The sequence below is a fragment of the Agelaius phoeniceus genome, chromosome 1, assembly GCF_051311805.1.
Source record: "Agelaius phoeniceus isolate bAgePho1 chromosome 1, bAgePho1.hap1, whole genome shotgun sequence".
Taxonomy (NCBI): Eukaryota; Metazoa; Chordata; class Aves; order Passeriformes; family Icteridae; genus Agelaius; species Agelaius phoeniceus.
The window spans coordinates 62,226,408-62,248,311 of NC_135265.1; the positions used below are offsets into that span (position 1 = coordinate 62,226,408).

At 36.6% G+C, this 21,904-nt stretch overlaps 1 protein-coding gene across 1 annotated transcript; it reads left to right on the top strand.

The window, feature by feature from the left end:
• The first annotated feature begins 11,439 nt into the window (after window positions 1-11,439).
• On the top strand, window positions 11,440-17,407 carry PRL (prolactin). Its single transcript, XM_054643335.2, has 5 exons — window positions 11,440-11,467; window positions 13,024-13,205; window positions 13,594-13,701; window positions 15,140-15,319; window positions 17,216-17,407. Exons 1-5 carry the CDS (start codon window positions 11,440-11,442, stop codon window positions 17,405-17,407), a joined length of 690 nt encoding a protein of 229 aa, XP_054499310.1.
• The last annotated feature ends 4,497 nt before the right edge of the window (window positions 17,408-21,904 follow it).

The window sequence follows — 21,904 nt, forward strand, 5'->3', positions numbered from 1 at the left end:
ATCTGAGCAGAATCTCAGAATGCAGGCTGGATCTCGGTGGAACTATGCTTAGATATGGAACTCATTGTTTCCAGAATTATCCAGTAACCTGGTTGACATCCTGAGGGAATGATATGTTCCTCCTTTTTATTAAAAGCCTGTTCCAAAAAATTATCAGAGTTGCTTGTAGCAAACAACTTCAAGGGAATGTGTCATGTAATTCTTGTCCTGCCAAAAAGATATATACATTATTAATAACAAAATCTACTTGGCTGCTAACATTTTTGATAGTTACTAGCAATGAGATAGATAACTATTCTCAGTTTTGCTAAATGCCTATGTGGATTTTGCCAAGCTTAAAATAACAACAAGGATAAGGCAACAGTATACTTCCAATAGCTAAAATTCTGAACAAAAATCACAAATTAAAATGAGTTAAGAAGTATTTTTCCAGAAAGAGAAGTTTTATAAGTTTTACGTTCTCAAACAGTGGATCAAAGTGACAGTTAAATGACTTCCCTATTACCTGCCATGTTCATGCAAGCAATATTCATTAGCAACAAGATTATAAATGAGGCAAAAAATTACTTGTCTCCTTATAATTCTATCTGTTCTTTGCCAAACCCTATCAGTGTTCAAAACAGTAGTTTTCTCTGCTATTCAAAATAAGGATCTGAAACATAATTCTTCCCATAAATCTACAGGGGTACGTTTTAGCAGAAGAACTGTACCAAACCTCATCCCACAGACTGCACTAATTCAGCATCACATCAAACCATCCCAGGGAAGACCATAGCATTTCTCTGGCTCTGGCCATAGGATTATGTATGCTAAGTGCATGACCTATTGAGAAAAATAGTCCAATTCACTTGGCAGTGTGCTAAGATCTGCTGGTCTTCCATTATCACAAAGTTCTCTATGAAAGGAGGCTGAGGGCAGCCAGATCACCCATTCCATTGTTTGCATGGAACCTTACTCTGTCAAAGGCATTACAAGTCAACATGGGCTGTGGCCTTCTAATTTTTCCTGAATCTTTACCTGGGTCTGACACCCATTACATGTAGTAAGTCTGTGAATTGGGTTTGCATGCCCACATGTTTGTGTGGGAAGTTTCTAGTGTGCATGTGACTAGATGTGTCTGTGAAACAAACTTCTGGACTGATCCAGACCATTTGTCCAGAACAAAATGAGGAATGTGTGTGAGTTTTATGATACAAGTATGGGTATGATTACATCTAGATTCATGGAAACAGGTGGAAGACTAATGGATTTTGGGAGGTCAAACAACCTTTTGTTTTTCCTGTGGTGTCACAGTAGGGCACAAATAGAACATATGTAAGAGCTGAGAAAGGAAAACCCTAGCCAGTACAAATTAAATAGGGCTATATGATGTGTGGATAATCCTGACGGAATGAAAACAGAGATGCAGAATAGAGCATTATTTTATGTGCAGTTTATGCACATGACCTATGCCTTTGCATACAGACAAGTCACACTCCATCAGGGTTATAGAAATAGTCATAGTTCCAAAGGTATTAGAAAATACAATATTAAAACTCTTCCTGCAGAAAAATCAACATGTGCCCTACTGATTTTATTCCAAACCTCTAGAACTCATCCCACAATACCTTAGATCTATCACAAAGCAGAAACACTAGGGACATCTCCTCATAGAAAACAGAACAAACAGAAACACCAGCAGTATATTTTTCTGAAGGGTTTTATGCTATATTCTTTTTTCTTCCACAGTCATTTTGAGGCATGTGTGTGTAATGCAGTCCTGGACAATGTGATAGCAATTGTGTCTGCCTTTATGCAGAGGCTAACAGCCCTTTCTGAACTGATGTTCTTAGGAAAACGCCTTCAGACTAACCATATTCCTGCACAAAATCTCCAGTGGAGAACACTGAACACTCACATGGGCCTTTCAGATATGTTAGGTCTATCCCTTGCTGATTCGTCCTTTTACTCATCTTTTTTAAAAACCTTCCAGGTTTCATCTCAGAAGGTAAAAAGCAATTTGAAATTCTCTCCAGATGTCAAGGATTTTTGTTGTCTTTTTTTCCTCCTCACAGATTCATGTTCTGAAAAGAAAAAAATAGAGAAAGAAAAAAAAAGATAAGGAGAATTTTTTAAAAGCCTTTAAAAGATATGAAGGATCTAAATTAAAAACCTTTTTGCAGTGAAAGGTGGCTGGAGGGAATGTATAAGAATAGTCAGTTACTGCTGGCATGTTTACAGGCTTTGAAGATTCTTCACATCTAGCCGAGAGAGAATGGTTAAGAGCAGTTCTACCTCACACTAAGATTTTATGGGATTAATGAGGTCTTTATTAAACCAAATACCTGCAGGTTCTGTTACTGCCAGTGTAGTTACAAATCCTTCATACTTGTTCATACAAGGCAGAGGGTAAAATTGGAGCTCTGTAAAAATGACTGGCCACTTTGCCTTTCTGCTCTTGTGATGATCACTCTTTCCAGTAAGTAAAAGGGTCTGTTTCTACTGACACTGTTTAAAATGAGAAGGGTTTGGGTTTTTGCTTGTTTGCTTGTATTTTCTTTATTGTTTTTTTTAACAGCCACTGATTTATGACCAATGTAGGAAAGAAGGTTTTGTGGAAGATAAACTGACTACAACAGGAAGAATATTCGAGTTACATTAGCTGATTTACCTAAAGACGATTTTTTCTCCAGAACAAGTCTGGTGTAAACTGAAAAAAAAACCTCCTGCTGTCTTTTTATCCCCATTTAATTATTTGGAATCATCAGCTCACAGCCATGTGCAAATAATGGATCCAGCTACAGGATATGTCTACACATGAACTCAAGAGCCATAATGGCAAAATGTGCTGCAAACTCATACCACACTCTTTTAATTTTGCAAGCCAACATGAAATACCCTTTTGTTTCAATGTTATAAAGATGAGAAATAAATATTCAAAAAACCCGAGGTATTCTGTTCTTCCATCATCATTAATTGTAACCTGGCTACATATTTCTCCTATATATTACTGAAATATTTTTTTTATTATAAGATTTAGGGTATATTAGAAATATTTAATATTATGGTTGTGTCCCTCACAGCAAAATTAATATAAAAATGTACTAATTTGATACAAGTCACTCCTGCGCTTTTTGGTTAAAAAAATTGGTTAAGAATTCATAAATTTAAGGAGGTTAACAATATACATGCTCAGAAAAGCAGAATTTTTGTACAGAATTTGTGTTGGGTTGCTGGTTTTTTTTAAAAGGAAATAATATCATAGTTTGAATAAAACTTCAGTCCTTTAGTTAGAATTACTTTTAGTATATACATTTTTTTAATTAACTACTTCTGTCTACCATATTCACTTTTATAAATTATACAAACAAGATAATTTTATTCACTACAAAATTTTTATCTTTTCTGGTGTCTAGAAGGTGGAGTGATATGATGTGTTTCACAGCTATAAAGCCAAACACTCCTGAAATATGCCTCCCAGGGAATATTAGCCCCAAGCCTTGAAACCACAGCCAAATCAGGAAATCTGTAAGGAGAAAGTGATGCAAAGATTGTGCTGAACTCCATTCCATTCCCTCCTATTGGGTTGCTGTTGCGTTTTTTCAATTTTTTCCCAAGGAAGACTGTAACAATATGAAAAAACCTTTGAGCCTTGGGAAGAGCTGTGTTTGAAGAGTAACTCAAATAATGGTTTTATAATCACACTTCAAATGCTTAAATAAAATACATAGACAAAACAGGCAACAATTCCTATACTTCTTCCTGTTTACACAAAAATCCATGGCCAATGAAACAAGTTTTGCACGGTTTATTTGGTGTTCCTACACCTGCCCAGCCACGAAGCTGCACCATGTCAGCCACTCACAATGACTAGGCACTTCCGAAAATGGCAGTGTCATGACATTTCCATGGTGACTTTGGCCTCAGCTTGGCAAATCCCACCAGATCAGGTTACTGACTGAGGACTTCGGAAATGAGTAAGAAAGCACTAAAGGAGAAAAGCTGTGATTATATGCAAATATATTCATTAGAGAAGAGATTTAACAGAAAGTCACCTTCAATATTTTTTTAATGAATTTTTAAATAATGAATTTTATTTATAAAAATATGCTGCAGGTGTGCAATTCAATGTATCTGACCTTTTAAGAACTGGTTAGAAATGTCTGCTCCCAAAAAGTTTTCTTGTTTATATTTTTTTCTATTTCTGTTTTAAAATGTTTCCTTTAAAGTTTCATCTGTTTTCACTTTTATTGACAATAATTTATTTTTTCTTTGCTTTATTTCTTCATGTCCAATATAGTCATCAGCTATAAGTTTTGAAGTTATAAGCAAATCCTGCCAGACACCCTGGAATAGATGACAACCTCTGCAAAGAACATACCATGGCCTGTGCCTGCTATAAATATCTATATGAATTTCCATGCATTTTGTACCTTGTAACAGAATTTCTTTTAACAGCACAAAATATATACTCACTGGATAACTACTTTCTCTCTGTTCCTTCAAACAAAACAATTTTAGGAAGCAGGTGAATGCATTTTACTAAAATAATTTAACATGTCTTTCAAAAAAATCTATGTCAATATTAATTTCTAGCCTGGGTTCAATAAGTATGTAAAGCTTAACTAAAATATTTTTTAAATGAGATGGAATAGAAAAAATATTCTACTGAGATCCTAAGATTTGAGGCTCTAAATTTCCTGTGGGATAGGAGATGCCCAATACAAATATACCTCATCCCTTCAGGGTTTGCTGGGGTTTGTATATTTGGGGTTTTTTTATGTATTATGTTTAGAGACCGAAGCAAAGGCATGAAGAAAAGAAAATGTGATAGGTTTTGAAATCACTCAGAGAAAACTCTGATGTTGAATGCTTCCTTAAAGACAAGCAAGTAAAGGTCACATTGTTTCATTATTTCCATTCCATTATGAAACAGAGGATTTTGAGCAGTAATATGCATTCCTTCCTCTGATAAATGCACAGCTAAAAGTAAGATCCTCCCAAAGAAGCAAATCCAGCATAGATCTCTGTCTGTTATTTTGCTTTCAGCTAATACCCCACTCCCCAAGAAAAATTCTGCTGACCTTTTACTCTCCATTCAATCCTGACATATATATCAGAAATTATTGGACCAATGAGCATTTCATATGCATTTCAAATCAGGAGGAAAAAGGCATCTTCACAAAATGCACTTCTAAAGGACAGGAAAAAACTGCCATTTGCCATTTTGTGTTACTATCCATTACTAAAATCAAACACTGCATGCTAAAACAGAAGCATGCTTACCACAATCTCGGGAAATACCTTCCTATTCAAGTGTGCTCAAAATCTCTGTACACACTTCAGTGCTCTTTTCAATGTATTTGCAATAGAAAAAACAATCCTCTTACTTTTACAGACTCTAGTTCCACAAAGCACTTAAGAAAATATTTTTCCAGTGATGCATTTATCCATAGAATTAAAAATATGCAAATATTGAAACCAAGCTCTATTTCTCCTATTCCCCTCTCACTGGCAGGAAAATTCCAGTCTTCTAGTGGTAATTTTACTGTTTATTACTTTTTATTAGAAGTGTGTTACACAAATATAACACTAAAACCAATATCAATAAAATTCCAGCCCACCAGTGAATTCCACTGTGGCATGTCTACCCTGAGTAAAATCTTGCAACTCATTCTACTTTATCTTGAAGAATTATTAGCTGAAATCTGGACCTTATGAAAAATAACCTGATTGTAGCATATTGTAGCTATGATTATAGCTGAACATTGTCAGGGGAAACAAATCCTACATAAAAGCTAATATATGGGAAAACAAGCAAAAACCACAGGAATTATTTAATTTACTAGATCTTCAGTCTTTGGAGTTCTGATGTTCAACGTGCCTCAGAATCAAGGGCACTTTTTCTTGAGGCTAAGTAAGAACTAAAACAGTGATCTTTTTATAGCAATATCTTATAAGTCAAAGTGTGCAAATATTTACATACTTCCTCATTTGGACTGGGCTGTATCTCACAGCTTTGGAAATGAGTCCAGCTATGGTGCAAGAGGTTATTCCACCACCCCAGAACAAACAGAACAAAACTCAAATTGGGTAGCTGTCACAAGTAGTCAAAACATCAATGATACAGCAATGGTCGCAGGAACCCACTCTAAAGATTTTTTTGGAGGCTGGAGACTCGCCTTCACTTTCAAAATCTCTTGTTTTTACCTCTGAAAAAGGAAAGTTGGGTTTAAGGTATTGGATAAATAATATTGCAACCACAAGACATTAAATGTTGAGCCAGCAAGGGCTCAGTCTGCCACTTCATATTCATACAAAAAGTTTTGTAGTGCATCTCTGTCCTAGCAGATGTCAGATCCTTATCATCTGACCTCCAAGAGCCAGATAAATCTGGTGTCAAGTGTCAGGCCAGAACAAGTACCATAACGTGGTCTCCTGATAATTCAGCTGAAGTGCCACAATGCAGTTATGTGTGATGCATATCAAATTTATACTGCCAAGTTATTCGATAATATACAGATACAGCATTAGTGAGCACTGAACTACAGGCTTCAAACTACAAGTATCAAGAACAATATACACTAGCCAGCTTTTACTCCATTCTTTGCAACGTCCCCTGGGATTTTGCTATCATTAGCTGGAATTCTGCTTGGGATTCACACTTAATGTTTCATGGTGTACTTAGATGTATGGCATCATAGTGGCAATGGTGATACATTATTTTTAAAACATGCTTTGCCATTTTATTTTTATGTCTGCTTCTGAAATTTTATGAAACCACATTAGTATGTGAATTAAAAGTAAACCAAAAATCTCCCAAATATTTCCACCATTTTTTTCTCCATATGGAGTTATTTTCCCTTATGTTCTTATCTATTTTTTACCAGCCTGCATGCAGAGAGCACACTGAGAAAGGACTCAATCCCCATTTTGCTGGTTTTGCTGAGACAAACATTTGGAAAGAATGCTTTTAAAATTCTCCTGTTCCCTAAATGAAGAAGATGGGAGAAGAAAGAGCCCTTATTTAACAGCATCCTAGAAAATCATGTTCTTAAATTCTTCATAAAAGTTTCATGGACCTTAAAGGGAGCAATCATAAAAGACAAAATATTTTTCATTTAAAACTCTCTAAATATTCTGTTTATTTTCTTCTTCCAAATATATTTTCCACAAATTTGGATGGGGCTTTGAGCAACCTGGTTTAGTGAAAGGTGCCCCACTCCATGGCAGGGGCTTTGGAAGAAGATGAACTTTAAGGTCCCTTCCAAACCATTCCACAGTTTTATGATTTTATGAAAATTTAATGTGATCTGAGGAGCACATTTGGGGTTGATCCAAATAAAACAGTTTTGCAACTTTTCAAAGCCAACCACTAAGTAGACAGGATAATTTAGCAAATATTCTATAAAAGAAAGACATTCTTGTCCTCCATATGGACAAAGATGGCCCCCCAGAATGGGCACTCCATTGCCTTTCCAGGGATTGAGGTGAGGGTGACTGTCTAGTAGTTCCCTGGGTCCTCTTACTTGTCCTTTTTGGAAACCAGAATGACATTTCCTTTTTTTAGTCCTCAGGCACCTCTACTGAGTGCCACTAATTTTCAAAGGTGATTGTGAGTGGCCTTGCTATGGTGTCCATCAACTCTCTCAGCACTTGTGGATAAATCCTAGCAGGGCCCATGGACATCATGGCCCATGGAGGATATCAAGTTTGCCTGGGTGTTCTCCAACCCAATCCCCCTGATCAAGGGAAAGTCTGCCTTCCAGCAGCCCTCTACCCTGGTCTCCCAGGTCAGAGATTCCTGCAGGCTGGTCTTGTCCCAGTGCAAAGGCAGCATTCAGCAGTTCTGCCTTCTCTGCATCCTCTGTTACCAGGGTGTCCCTTCCATTTGGTAACAGGCCCACATTATCCTTAGCTTTCCTTTGTTATTCATGTATTTGAAAAAGCCCTTCTTGTTCTTGATATCCTTTGCCAGATTTAATTACAGAGGGGCTTTGACTTTCTTTGTATTTCTCATTGCATATACAAAACAAGAATGCAAAAACACAGAAACACACAAACCTTTTTTTTTTTTTTTAATGTGTATCCAAAAAGTTAATTATTTAGATCACATACAGGAATATTTTTATGAACATTCATCTTTGCATGATCTGCACTTGGGGATCATCTTTTAAAAACATAACCAAACTTTGATATTTCAAACTTCTGCATCAACTAATGTTCTGTTAATAAAGACAGATACTTCTAAGTAAGTAAAAGTCAAAATCAAGTGATATTACCAATCTTCAATTAAACTACTTAAGTATTCTGCGAAGAGCTATTCTATTAGAAAAGATTTTTCATTTTTCTGCATTAGCCATCAATCAGACACAAGACTTTGCATATCTCAAAAACTTTAACTAAAGTAAAATGTAATTGGAATATTTGATCTTCCAGTACTGATCAATAGTTCTTAATCAAGATGCCACAGACTAATTCATGGTTTGCAACCTGATATGAGATGAAAAGATAAGGCTATTGAGAAACAAGCACTAGATGTTGTTATCTGTAATATTGATACACCACATGTAATGCCTATGAAGCATGAATAATGAGTTAAAAGCTATATAATAAAGTCTGCCTATAGTAAGTCCTGCTTTTGGTATATTGTTTACACTGAGTGGTAACAACTACTCATTTTCTTTCCAGGAAAGACCTTGAAGATAAAAGGAATGTGATAATTTTAAAACAATAATTAAATATATATATATATATATATATTTCTAAGGCAGAAGTAGAAGACCAAGGGAGACGGAAACATGCTGCTAACCAGAGCTCTGCTTTGTAGTTCCTCATGTTGTTCCAGGCTTTTTCCTCAGTAATGGTAACTGTCCAGCTAGCTACATTGCTGTCTTGAGTTATTGTTAAAATTAGGCAGTTAGGTGGTTATTGGGGGCTAGAATGAACTTCCTTTCCGCGATTCAGAGAATAATCAGAGACAATGGGATGCCATATTCTATGTCTTTGGAGCATATAAAGCCAGGTCACTTTAAAAAGGCAGAGGAAGCATTTTCAGCTACTTCAGCTACTTTCAAGTTTTTATTCAGCTTTTAAATAGGACAAAATTCCTAATTTATAAAAGAAAATTAACATTTTAATCTATTTATTTCTGGTTATTGTAACTCTTCCTCTCTTTTCTTTCTCTCCTCTTTTTTTTTCAACTTTAGTACTAGGAGGAAATTATGTTCTTCACTTAAAGTGCAGGTCTGGGAATCAGGAATTTTATTTTATTTTTTCCCTCAAGACTTCCTGTGCAGACACAAATAAACTTAACCTCTATGTCAGTTCTCACACCTGGTAAAAGAACTTCACCTTTATACTTATCTATTTTATAGAGAGTGTCTTCTCTCCAGCCTATGATTCTTGATTGCTGACAATTTTAATCCATTCATGTTTGGAGAGTATTTGAGGGTGAAAGGTGCAAGAGAAAATTAAATTGTATAATTTTGTGGTAGAATATTTTAAATAAAACATCATGCAGTGATTTCAAATAAACCACTCTCTTGTAATCTACATTTAAGGTGCTTGTCTACTTTTACACAGCAAGAGGCAGGTTATCCTCCAAGCTAAGTCATATGAGGATATTGACTTCAGCTGATGCCATCAGGCCTCAGAGAAGCCTCCCTGTCCAAAAACAGAAAGACAGACTAGGGAGTTTACCTGTTGCCTTTATTATCTAGTCCCCAGTATTAATTAACTCAGTGCCTTATTTTGGCCCCACCACCAAACCCTCAAAATGCCAAGAAAATGAGATTAGTGAATGAAAGAGCAACAGGTGGGTTGAGAACTGTTCATTCATCTAATTCACAGGACTCTTCTAATGTAAGATACCAGGTTTGTTCAGTCTCACCCGTAATCTTATTGGGGCAGGTTTTCAAATGAAGCTGAATTAAATCAAGCTCATAAGACATTAACCACAGTTTAGAAGACAGCACTTTTTTCTACCATCCGTGCTAGAGTTTTTGCTGCGGCTCCATTCTAATATTACTGCCTTCATCAAACTGCCACTTTTCCTGCTGCAGACAACAACTGCTTCATTTACTCAACAGAACCTCAATCTCCAGTAAAGGTGCAGCCTCTAAGCAGAACAAACTGTTCTCGCAAAAATCCTAGAATTTAGCAAAGGTAGACCATCTGTTGCTGGTTCTGGTTTATTGCTGAAGTATCTTGTTTCCCAAGAAATGCCTTCCCTAAATGCTTAGCCTTTCTTCTCCCTTGTTCATCATTACTTCAAGAATCCTGAAATAATGAAGGATTCTGGGTTGCATGTATACCCATTCCACAGGTATGGAACAAGTTGTCTAAAGGCAAGAAAATTCATTAACACTGTATACCTTATTCATCATGACCATCTAATTTGGAAAGTTTCTCCGTGGGTAAATGGACCTGAAAAACAGATGAAAGGTTATATATTTGCTAACATATTCATGCAGATGAGCCTCACAGAAGAAGAAAACAGGGCCAACCTGCTCAGGCTGGTTTGCAGCTTACCACAGATGCATCAGAACCGAGAACAAACCTCACTGCTGACGACAGCACGTTTTGCATGTGGTGGAAATGCCCATCTTTTATGCAGAGGGTTTTTGACTATAGAAAATAATTTCATGGTTTTGTAGAGGTTGGGTTTGTTTTTCTAAACAATGCTAACTTATTCATGAGACATTTCAGATTAAGCAGTAAATATATAACTTCTACCTCTTCGATTCTTCTAAATTTTTCCTTTATTTAATATAAAAACTCAGCCTATTTCTCTAAACATCTCTCAGACAGAGGATCAATTATACCAAGATTTGTGCTGTGTAATATATTTTTTAGCTGACCATGACTGTCATATCTACAATCTTACAGAGAGTGACCTGTCTTTCCAGGAGCCTCAGTTCCCTTTACTCTGGATAAATTTCTGCTCAATTTATGCTATTTCTCTCAATGAGGATATTGTAAACTACTGTTTGCCTCCCACAAATAGCCAGAATTTTCATGTAAGCGAGCTTAGATGGCTGAAGCAAGAAGGACAGGTGAGAAGATTATCATGGGGAGTGGGAACAGCAGGCTAGAAAGATTGAGAATATATGTCTCAGAACTGGAGATTTCCAAGATCAATGGCATTTTCACCTCATTAAGGGCAAAATATTGGCAATCTCTCCATTCAATCATACTTGGGATCCCACAGCTCAACTTATTAATGAAATTCCCCCTCACAGCTAAAATTAAAAAAAAAAAAAGAACCAAAAAATAGTGAATATGAATGTGGAAGAAAGGCAATTTGATGTTTGTAATTATCGAGGCAAACTCCACAACCTGCTGAATGTATGCAAAATGGACCCTGGATGGTGTATATAAAAGTGGTATGTGTGGAGAATAGCAGCAAGCATTGAGGTGTCTTTCTGATAGAGAAAGTCATCATCCAGGATGCCGACCATGAACACCAGGGGGGCTTCACTGAAAGGTAAGATTTTGACATTCACCATTAATTTTTATACTTCTTTCCATTTCGACTGAATTAGGAAGCATATGAAATGTAACAGATCTAAAAACTGAGGTCTTCCAGCCACATAATTTTCCAGAAAGGGCAAAACCTGAAGAAAGGAGCTTGATGCCTTTTGTCTTCTAAGAGTTCCTGTGCATTGGGTGGTGTCACAAAAAAATTGGCTTGAGGGGTGTCACACCTGCACGTGAAAGTTTGGATCTGGACTGGTTTGCTGCACCACTCAGAAGGTTATGACTAGATGTCATTACCCACAAATCTAGAGGTGATGAGGTAATTTTGAAATTAATTTTTTCAAAATGTTCATCGACTTTCCAAGCCAACAAGTCTCAGGTTTTCACAAAGCTATTCCTTAGAGTACTTTCCTAAATGCAGCATCCAGCATGTACCTTGCTTATGGGGGAGGAGGAGAGCTTACTTCATTATTGTGTAAATCCACCTTTTTTTTAATGTAGACCTAGAAAGAAATTTATCATGTGACATCCTTAGGGATAGTTTTGCTGATTTATGAAGCACACTTTCATTGAGCATTTTAAATTAGTCTAGTCAACCAATATAGGTAATATGTCAATTTCCAGAAGTAAAAGTCGCAGAACAGGTACATTCATTTACCAAATATTTTAATTATTTGCCATTGCTTTTCTCTGTATATTTTATTTCACTGAACAAAAAACTTAACTCTGCTAAGTTAACATGAGAAGCTTTAAGCAGATGCTTTAGATAATGAGAAGTCCTCTATATGAGTTTCAGAAGCTCAGGAGAAAAGACAAAAACTGTCACTGATTTCTTAGAAGTAGGAAACTTAGGGTTAAACTCTAAAGAGCAAAGAAGCACAGCTGCTGGAAATCTTTTGAAGGAATTCCCAGGACAATCACAGCCTTAAGAGTGACCTAACCACCCTCCCACAAAAATTAATTTTAACTCCAAATGTTTGCAAGAAGAAAAGGACGTCTGGGACGAGGAGGAGGGAAAGATAAAAAAAAGAAGAAAGAAAGAAAGAAAGAAAGAAAGAAAGAAAGAAAGAAAGAAAGAAAGAAAGAAAGAAAGAAAGAAAGAAAGAAAGAAAGAAAGAAAGAAAGAAAGAAAGAAAGAACAAAAAAAAAGAACAATCTATTTTCCAAACTTATATATCTGTGTAAATATAAATATGTATCTATATTTGCACTGTGAAGAAGAAGTTTGATTTGTTTTTTCTTCTGTTTATGACTCTGTTATAAAGCCAGACACGTAGTAAGAGACTTCAGAATACACTGTACACTGCAACACAGATTACCATGTCTCCTCAAACTCTGTAACTGGCTCTGCTATACCATCAGCATGATAGAGGGGAGGAAGGATAAAAGAATCATAGAATTACAGTGTGCCTGTCCTGAACTGCTGGAGCAACCAGCACGGAGGGTACTCTGAGCCGTGTGACAGCACAACCCAAATCACCCAGCATCTGCCTCTGACAGCTGCTTCTAAATACACCTGCAAGTCAATGTGTGCCCATTTCACCATGTTTTAAACTTGAACAGGTTTGTTGCTGGCAGCCCTTCTGGTGTCCCACATGCTTCTGACAAAGGAAGGAGTGACCTCTATGCCAATCTGCCCCAATGGATCTGTCAATTGCCAGCTTTCCCTTGAAGAGCTTTTTGAGCGAGCAGTTAAACTTTCACACTACATTCACTATCTCTCTTCGGAAATGTTCAATGAATTTGTAAGTAGTCTTTTCCTGAGAGCAAGAAAATATAAAATTGCAATTTAATATTTTTTAATCACAAACATATGTTAACATATAATAAGTAAACAAGTATGACTGCTGTCTGGTGAAAGTCCCAATGGTGACCAAATTGGTATATAGTCCTGAATGTTGCTAAGATCCCCAGAACTTCTATTAAAAGATGCCATTTTTCCATCATTCTTCATCTGTGGAGCATTTGTTTTTGCTGGGTGCCAGTTCCACTCTAGAGACTCACCAGAAACTTTTGACCTTTACAGCATAAAAGCAGTGATAAAAGCTATGGAACAACGATTAGCTAGCACAGTGTTTGAGCTGAAGCTCTTTCTTTTCTGTCTTAATAACACCTGTCCATGCTGATCTGCAGGATGAACGCTATGCCCAGGGCCGGGGTTTCATTGCAAAAGCTGTCAACAGCTGCCACACTGCGTCCTTAACCACTCCTGAAGATAAGGAGCAGGCTCAGCAGATTCATGTAAGTCCCACTTCCAGTGTAATTCAGTGTAAGACAGAGCAGGGGAAGGCAGGGAAGGAGGGTTGCAGAATAGTGAGAGATTTACATCATACTCAGTCTTTCAGAGTGAGAGGGAGATCAACTCAATCAGAATTAAAAAGCCAGGAAGAGGAAAGCACCAAAAAGCCAAAGTTGATTTAACATTTGCAGATACTAAGTCACAAACCATACAGCACATATAAGTACCAGTGACTTTCATCATCCATTCCTTTTCCTGTATGGTACTGTGTCTTAATTCCAATTAAAATACAACCTCATGGAGCAATGCCAGTTACCGTGTTTGTGCAGTGCTGAGAACACTACAGCCTTTAAACATTCTCTTAAAACATCTTATACACATAATGTAATGTATTTACAAGCATAAGAACACATTGCTGTATATAGACAGAGGTAAAGAGTTTTCCAGTAACTCCAAACAGTGGCATTACTAAAAAAACATTGAATAGATATTCTTTCTGTTACCAGTGGGCTAAAGTGGTCATATCATCAACCAAATACAAAGACTCTAGTGTGAAAATCTGCAAAATATGTGTAAATAGAAACACGCTGCATACCTACATAATATATAATAATATATAATAAAGTTTAGTGAAGATGATCTCATTCAGTCTACCCTCACAGATATCATTTGAAAATTCTCTGGAGAAAAAAATAAGCAGAGCTTTAAAAATGGGGCTGTTCCAGAGCAAAATCTCTGTGAGTTTCATGGTGGTGGTGATATCTTCATAATTTCACAGTTTCACCAGCTTCTTAGTGTGTCATTAAGAAACTCTTGTGGGAGCAATAGAATTCACAGCCCTGGGTTGTGCATCTAGGAAAGAAGAAAAGGTTTAATACTGCCACGATCTTAACCGTAGGCTTGATGAATTCCTATTGCCCACAAAAAAGGACAATTTTTAAAACCAGAGAGCTACTGCTGGAAGCACTGTTGTTCAAAAGGGAGGACAGATGAGTTATGTAGAGGCAATAAAAGCTATTTGGTGGTTTACCATAATGTGGACCTTCCAGTCAATACTAAATTAAAAAATATATATATATATAAAAATAATCAGTGGATTTTAAAACATTCATCAAAAATCAGATAAGGAGCTCTGGGTTTCCTTTCACAGAGATGAGACATAGTTATGCTTGCTAGTTTTTAATGATGAGAGTATTCAAATGATATTTTCCATTGCAGAATGGCTCACACAAATATTGTAAAATGTGATGACACCAATGGCAAACTTCGAAAATGCAATTGCACAGAGGTATCTAAAACAGGGCTATAGGCCACATTTCTGATAGATCCTGGAATAAGTTCCTAAATCACAATGTCTGACGACAGTGCTCTAAATGCCTTCTAATTTTACCAGAATTAGCTTTCTTCTTTTAATCACCTTCCCTTACTATGGGTGTGCAGCATGAAGACCTACTGAATTTAATTCTGGGAGTTCTGCGCTCCTGGAATGATCCCCTGATCCACTTGGCCTCTGAAGTACAAAGAATCAAAGAAGCTCCAGAAACCATTCTCTGGAAGGCTGTGGAGATTGAAGAACAAAACAAGCGACTCCTAGAAGGAATGGAGAAAATAGTTGGGCGGGTAAGTCAGTCCTTAACACCCTTCCAGCCAATTGCTTTAAGGAAGACACGTACACTGATAGGCTCTCCCTACCTGGAATATGAAAGGAAGCAATAGATGTGAAGATAAAAAAGGGAGACAAAGTAGTCGAGTCTGAGATCTTTCAGCTTTCTTCTTTCAGATTTCTTCTGCTAACTTGCAATTTATAAAGAGACAATGTGATAAGATTGTCATAGAATAACCCATGACCCTCCCAGTTATGCTTCAGAGTAAGGTGTAATTATCAGGACTGGCTATGGTCATTCTATCTCTGAGAATTTTCAATCTGCAATCCTGATTGTTTAAGGATACATCCCCATTTTTCCCATATGCACATATATATATGTGTGTGTGTGTGTGTGTGTGTGTGTGTGTATGTGTGTATGTGTGTTTCAGCATATTTATATGGATCTGTATACAAATAGGTATTATGCAGAGGTCTTGGAAACAGATATTGTGTTTAAAACAGCTCTGTGAGTCTGGGCTATTGCAAAGATGTGGCAAAGTAACCTTTATATCTTTCATTTCTCTTTTCACGCCACACTGATTCCTCTGGACTCTGTGTCTGACTTGGCTCCCCCTATACTTGTGAGTTTAGACAACAAGGCTGTTGTCTCACAAAACCCATACTTGAATAGCTCTTGTTGCCACTAATTGATTGAAAGCTTTCCTGAACAAAGCCAGCTCTCGCTTGTTTATTTTTAAAGGGGCCTCTGTTAGTCGGTGAATTTATCATTCTGTCAGTGAGTTAGATGTTGACAAGAGGTTCTGAGTTCACTGCTCTGAGCAGCTGAACAGCACAAAGAGTGTCACCATCACTGTATCCACCACTTTCCACTAGATCACTCAAGGTCTCTCTTTCAGTTAGGTGTCTCTTCACTCAGAAACCTTATACCATCCAGGCTACAAATACATTTATCAGTGTAATCAAATACATCTCTATCACACATCCATGTGTAAAAAGGGAACAGCTGAGGGTCCAAGATAAGAATAAGAAGTAAGGTGCTGCTCCAGTTGCCCTGTCACCACCTTCTCATTCACATTATTTACAGAAAGAGATAAGATTGGCTCATTCATTAGTGTCAAACCATATTTTTAAGTCATAGTGGGTCTATTTTTTTTTTGCCTTTTGCTTAAACTGCATGATAGCAGTTCCACAGATACTCTCCTATATGTCTTTTCAAAGCATGACTTGTGTGAAATAAGAATGGTGCACAAGAATCAATAGGCAGAGACTTCCTTCCTGCTATGAAAGGTAGATTTATGTGATAAGAGAAAATTAGTGATTGTCTTCAAACAAGGAGACCTAAACTAGTCTTCACCTCAGATCCTAACTCACTACATGTGTTCCCACATGTAGTTTTCTAATGTTAGAAGTCATTGTATCACTCAGCTTTTTTTTTTTTTTTGATGGAGCCACTACTTCTGAGTATGTATTATTGAGAGATTTTTCTGATAAGGGCTGAGACTAATCTGTTTGTTGCACACAAACAACTTCTAAGAACGAGTTTTAACAAAGTTTTGAAGGTGGAGGGAGCCAAAGAGAGATGTCCCTGATGAGTCCAAGCATGAAGGAAGGATTGATTTTTCTGCAAAGTCAGGTTTCCTTGAATACTGGTTAATACACTAGTTCTCTTAAAACACTACTGAGACAGTTATGCTTTTCACATGTTTTAGGAAAATAAACTGAAAAATCTGAAAAATTCATTCAAAATCTGAATGAAGATAAAGAACGTTGTACAGAATAATGTGAGCCTGAACAGAAAGCACATTAGAAGCCATACACTAACATTCTTCAAGGACAGTATTTTAAATTCTGCCTTCTACATCCAGTCAGGCTCACTATCATTTACTGTTAATACCACTTTGTGTATTTAGGTTCACTCTGGGGAGGTCGAAAATGAGATTTACACTCCGTGGGATGGACTTCCATCCCTGCAGCTTGCTGATGAAGACTCCAGACTCTTTGCCTTTTACAACCTGCTGCACTGCCTCCGCCGAGATTCCCACAAAATCGACAACTATCTCAAGGTTTTGAAGTGCCGCCTAATCCACGACAACAACTGTTGAGTAGTCATGGGTCTGATCACATACTGGAGTCATTCATCATGTGTTCTTGATGCTTTTTCACTTTATGAAAATCACACACTGTGCAGAATCTGTATCATCTGTAACTTTCAAAAGTGTTTGTATGAATTCTGGCTGCAACAATTAGCATGTGTTGGTGCTTTAAAATATTACCAACCACTTGTATGACAAGAATATACTTTTCTGTTTAATCTCCCCCCCAGCAGCATTTCAGTGATAAACAGGATGCAGATGCAAATAAAAATCTTCTCAAATCCAGAAGAATGTAACACTGGGTGATATCAGTGAATAAAAAATAGATGGCACTGTGTATACCTTTAACAGTAGCTTCTCTTTTGGGATCTCAATCTCCAGTTACTGATGACAGGATTTCTTACTTGCATTGGTCTTTACACCCTCTCCAAAAAGGGAGGAAACAAAAAGCAGGGACATAAAAAGGCAGATTAATCACACCAAACTACCCTAAAGTGAAATTTTTGTCTGAAATCCAGTCTGCTTTTATCAACTCTTTTACTCGGTACAAAATCTGTCAGCACAGGGGAGAGGAAGGTTAAGAAATCCAACCTGGCTAACACAGCCTTTGATTCCCCATGCAATTCACGGAGAGAGAAGACACATCCAGTATTTTAAGGACAGAGATACAGATATATTTACATCTCTACTGATGAGAAAAGGCATTTCCAAGGGAAGGTTCATTATATTTGAGGTAACTATCTGAGAGCAAAAGAACCAACTGGTTTCATTAGGTTTCAAAAGGCAATGATGGGCATTCATATCATAGCCATCTACGTTTCACATTCCTCCCAAGCAATGTGGTGGTTGCAGTTACTTGGAGAATTTTGAAGCCATAAAAAGGCACCAGCTGAGCTGAGGTGTCTTTTGTGCTACACCAATGTGTCTCCATTCACTTTGGGCTGAGTCAAAAAGTTTTTAGGGCACTCATTTGAAAACACTATGGTTACACATTGAAAATTTGTAAATATCAAAACAATTGACTACTTTTGAAAAAAATCTGGCTTGCAGTCACACAGGAAGTAAGAAGCCAAATTGCAACAGAAGCCATTGACCGTAGACCACACCTTTATGTTGTCTTTGTATGCAATAAATAAACTCAGCCTTGGCTTCATCACACAGTTTCAGCAAACAGTGTGAATTTCAAATCAGCTCTTCCTGGAGTTAGTTGTCTTCCCACTAGACAACATGCTGCATTGCTCCAGGTTGGAGCCAGCTCAGAGGAAGAGTGAAGCACCAGAGAAGATGGGTTTGAGGGCTGAACCTTTCATTACCATAGCAGAATAAGCACAGCCATAATTGGTAATGATGTAAGAGATTAGACAATACCAACGGCTAGGAAGGTCTCATTTTAGCCATTTCTCCAAGAACACGATGATACTTGCATTTCTAATTGTGTATATATACATATAATGGCCTCTTAATCTCTTCTTGTTTTCAATCATTGATTGCCTCAGGCTTTCTCTGGATAAGTATACACTAAGCCCAATTTTAATCTATAAAAAATCACCTTTACAGTAAGCAAATTCCTTGTAGGACAGGCACAATTGACATATTTCTTAAGCTCTGAAATGCACAAAACCTGGGGCGTATGAAACAGCAGTTTAACAACACACAGCTGTACAGCACAGTCAAGGAAGAGAATGGGTAAAATTTGCCTGGCAAAATGCAAGTGTCCCAACTAGAATTTAAAATGGTTTTAATATTCTGTTTTTTGTTATAATGCCAATGGAAGGGGGAAAAAGAAGCATTTTAAAGGAAAGGAAAAAAAAGAAAAAGAAAAAGAAAATATGTCCTTTGTAATTATCATAAGTGCTTAGAATTACAGTGTGAGTTCTTATTGAAAAGAAAACATGAATAATGGGACTAGTCTGTATTGAGCTGGAAAAACAATTATGCCTCACTGAGCAAACTCCTACCTCAGAATCTCTAGAATTCAAAAGCAACTTGATTAATAGGGTAGACATTCATAATTTTACACTTATATGACTAGATCTAAAACAATGACTTTCATTAACTGCTTAAAAATTACAGTGCTAAAGCAACTGTTTAAAACTTGCATGCACTGGCTTTATATAGCCTATTTTAGCACAATAATGAGTTTTTTTTAATTTCATAAGGAAAGATACAAGAGGATGACAAAAAAAAGAATCTAAAGAACTGAAAAGCTATCTGTTTTGCAGCTGCTTAACTAAAGTAGCATTAAAAAGTGATCTGGTTAATATTCTGAGTCATCACAGCTGTAACAGAGACAGAGAGACATAGAAGCCCATGAACACATTCGGAGCTACACCTACCTGTGAAGTGCCCTGCCATGGACATACTGTTCAGACCCTGAATGTTCAAGCCGCAATTCAATTGGAAAATCTATTTCTTAGAGCTGATGGTAGGAAAAACACATTCTTACCTTAATATTAATAGATAGATACTAAGAAAAATGTCTCACTGTGATGGTGGTGAGGTACTGGCACAGGTTGCCCAGAGATGTGGGCAATGACCCATCCTTGGCAGTGCTCAAGGCCAGGCTGTCTCTAAGCAACCTGGTCAAGCAAAAAGTATCCCTGACCACAAGGGGATGGCCTCTTTAGATAAAGATGATCTTTAAGGGCCCTTCCAAACCAGTCTATTTCTATGACTCTATGATTCTAACTTTTTGTTAATTAGCATGTGTTTGTAAGTCCTGAGAAACTATTGTCTTTTGTCCAACAAGAAATTACATAGCCAAACTCTTATATTATATAAAACTGAACTGAAAACAAGCATGCTCTTTCTAAGTAAAAGAAACTGATATCTATGAGCACTTTTTCCAAGTGTATTAAATTCTGGCTACTTCACAAAATACCTAGTTTTCTAATTATTTATTCAATGCCCAAATTGGCCATATTTAAAAATTTGTTCTTATCTTTACTTCTATTCATTTAAGATTGCATGGTGACAGGAATGGAAAGGAAAGGTCCATTTAGCCAAAATATAGGTTCTATCCTCTTTTGAAGTCATATTCACACTCCCATAGATGGCACTAAATTTAAGATAACACTTTGTGACATGAAGTCTAAATGGTAGGAAGTTTAAGCCAATTTTTGCTCACTGAGAGCATTTATCACTGAACTCAACAGTGCAGCATAGATCCACAAAATAGAAATTTGACTTGCTATTCATGTGTGTTTCTAGACTCTAGGATGATAGGTAACCACTGTGGCAAACAGAATATTTTGAGGATGATTTAAAGCCAGTAAGGGAAGATTTTATTGACAGTATGTGTCATTTGGAATCTGCTGCTTAACTAATAATGTGATAATCTTTCTATCATCCTTTTTTTTTTCCTCTTTTTCATTTGAGTTCCTACAAAAAACCTCCAGTGTTTTGTCTATAGCATAGCAACTCATCTGTACAATAGAGTTGACCTTTATAATATAACTTCAAATAAAATCCACAATTCTGATAACAAGGGATTCACAGTGTAAAAACCACACATCATCTAAATTTAATTTCTGAACAACAGAAATTCTCTGGGGGCTACATTTTAAACAGAGTCTGCTTATTATAAATGAAATTTATACAAGCAACCAATTATGTCAGAAATGTAAACTCAGTAATCATACTTATGTATAGATCCATACACTAAAAAAAATCCAGTCTTACAACCATGCATGGGAATAACATCACAGGCATACACATTCTCACTGAAACTACCGGGTTTGCTGATCTGTAAAGCTGTTAACATATATGACTATTTCTGTCACAACCTTTTAATGACTTGTAAATCACTTTGCTAAATCTTGAAATCTGATGTTGAGCCTCAATGCTCAATTCAACTGAAATTTAAGATTGACTACACACAGGTTTATATTAAGCACTAAAAAGGGTTTAAAACCAACATGAAATGTAATGATGCTCTTTTGAAATTTTTCATGTTCATTTCCATCTTAAGGAATGAGGCTAAATTCAACATCAGTCTTGGAAAACAGTAGAAGTGTCAGCCATGGTTTTCCAACTTTTTTTCCTCCAAACAATTCAATGATTACCAGATAGCATTCTAACAATATTTATTATTATTGGCATTTTAAAGCTGTATTTGGATATATCCCCCATAACTAAATACTAAGAAAATTTTTTTCAATTACATCTTTTCATGGTGATTTTTTGTTTCCTTTCCCACATTCAACTATGGGGAGTAAATAAAAACAGACAAGCAATGGCACCTTAATGTCCTCTGAATTATATCTTTTTTTCCATACAGTGAAAACAGTAAAAACTGTCCTTATTTTTGATGAAAAAAAATAAGAATTCAGAGAGTTGTCCCATTTGACTTTTGGAACATACAAAAAACACAAGGTCATTTTGAAGGATACAGAGCCCACCTTCTAATCTACAATTTTAATGTGCATTGAGGGAAGTAAAAGACCATGTTTCTTACATTGTTACTAATTCTTTTTCATGCCCTTTTAATCATCCACAAATCCCATG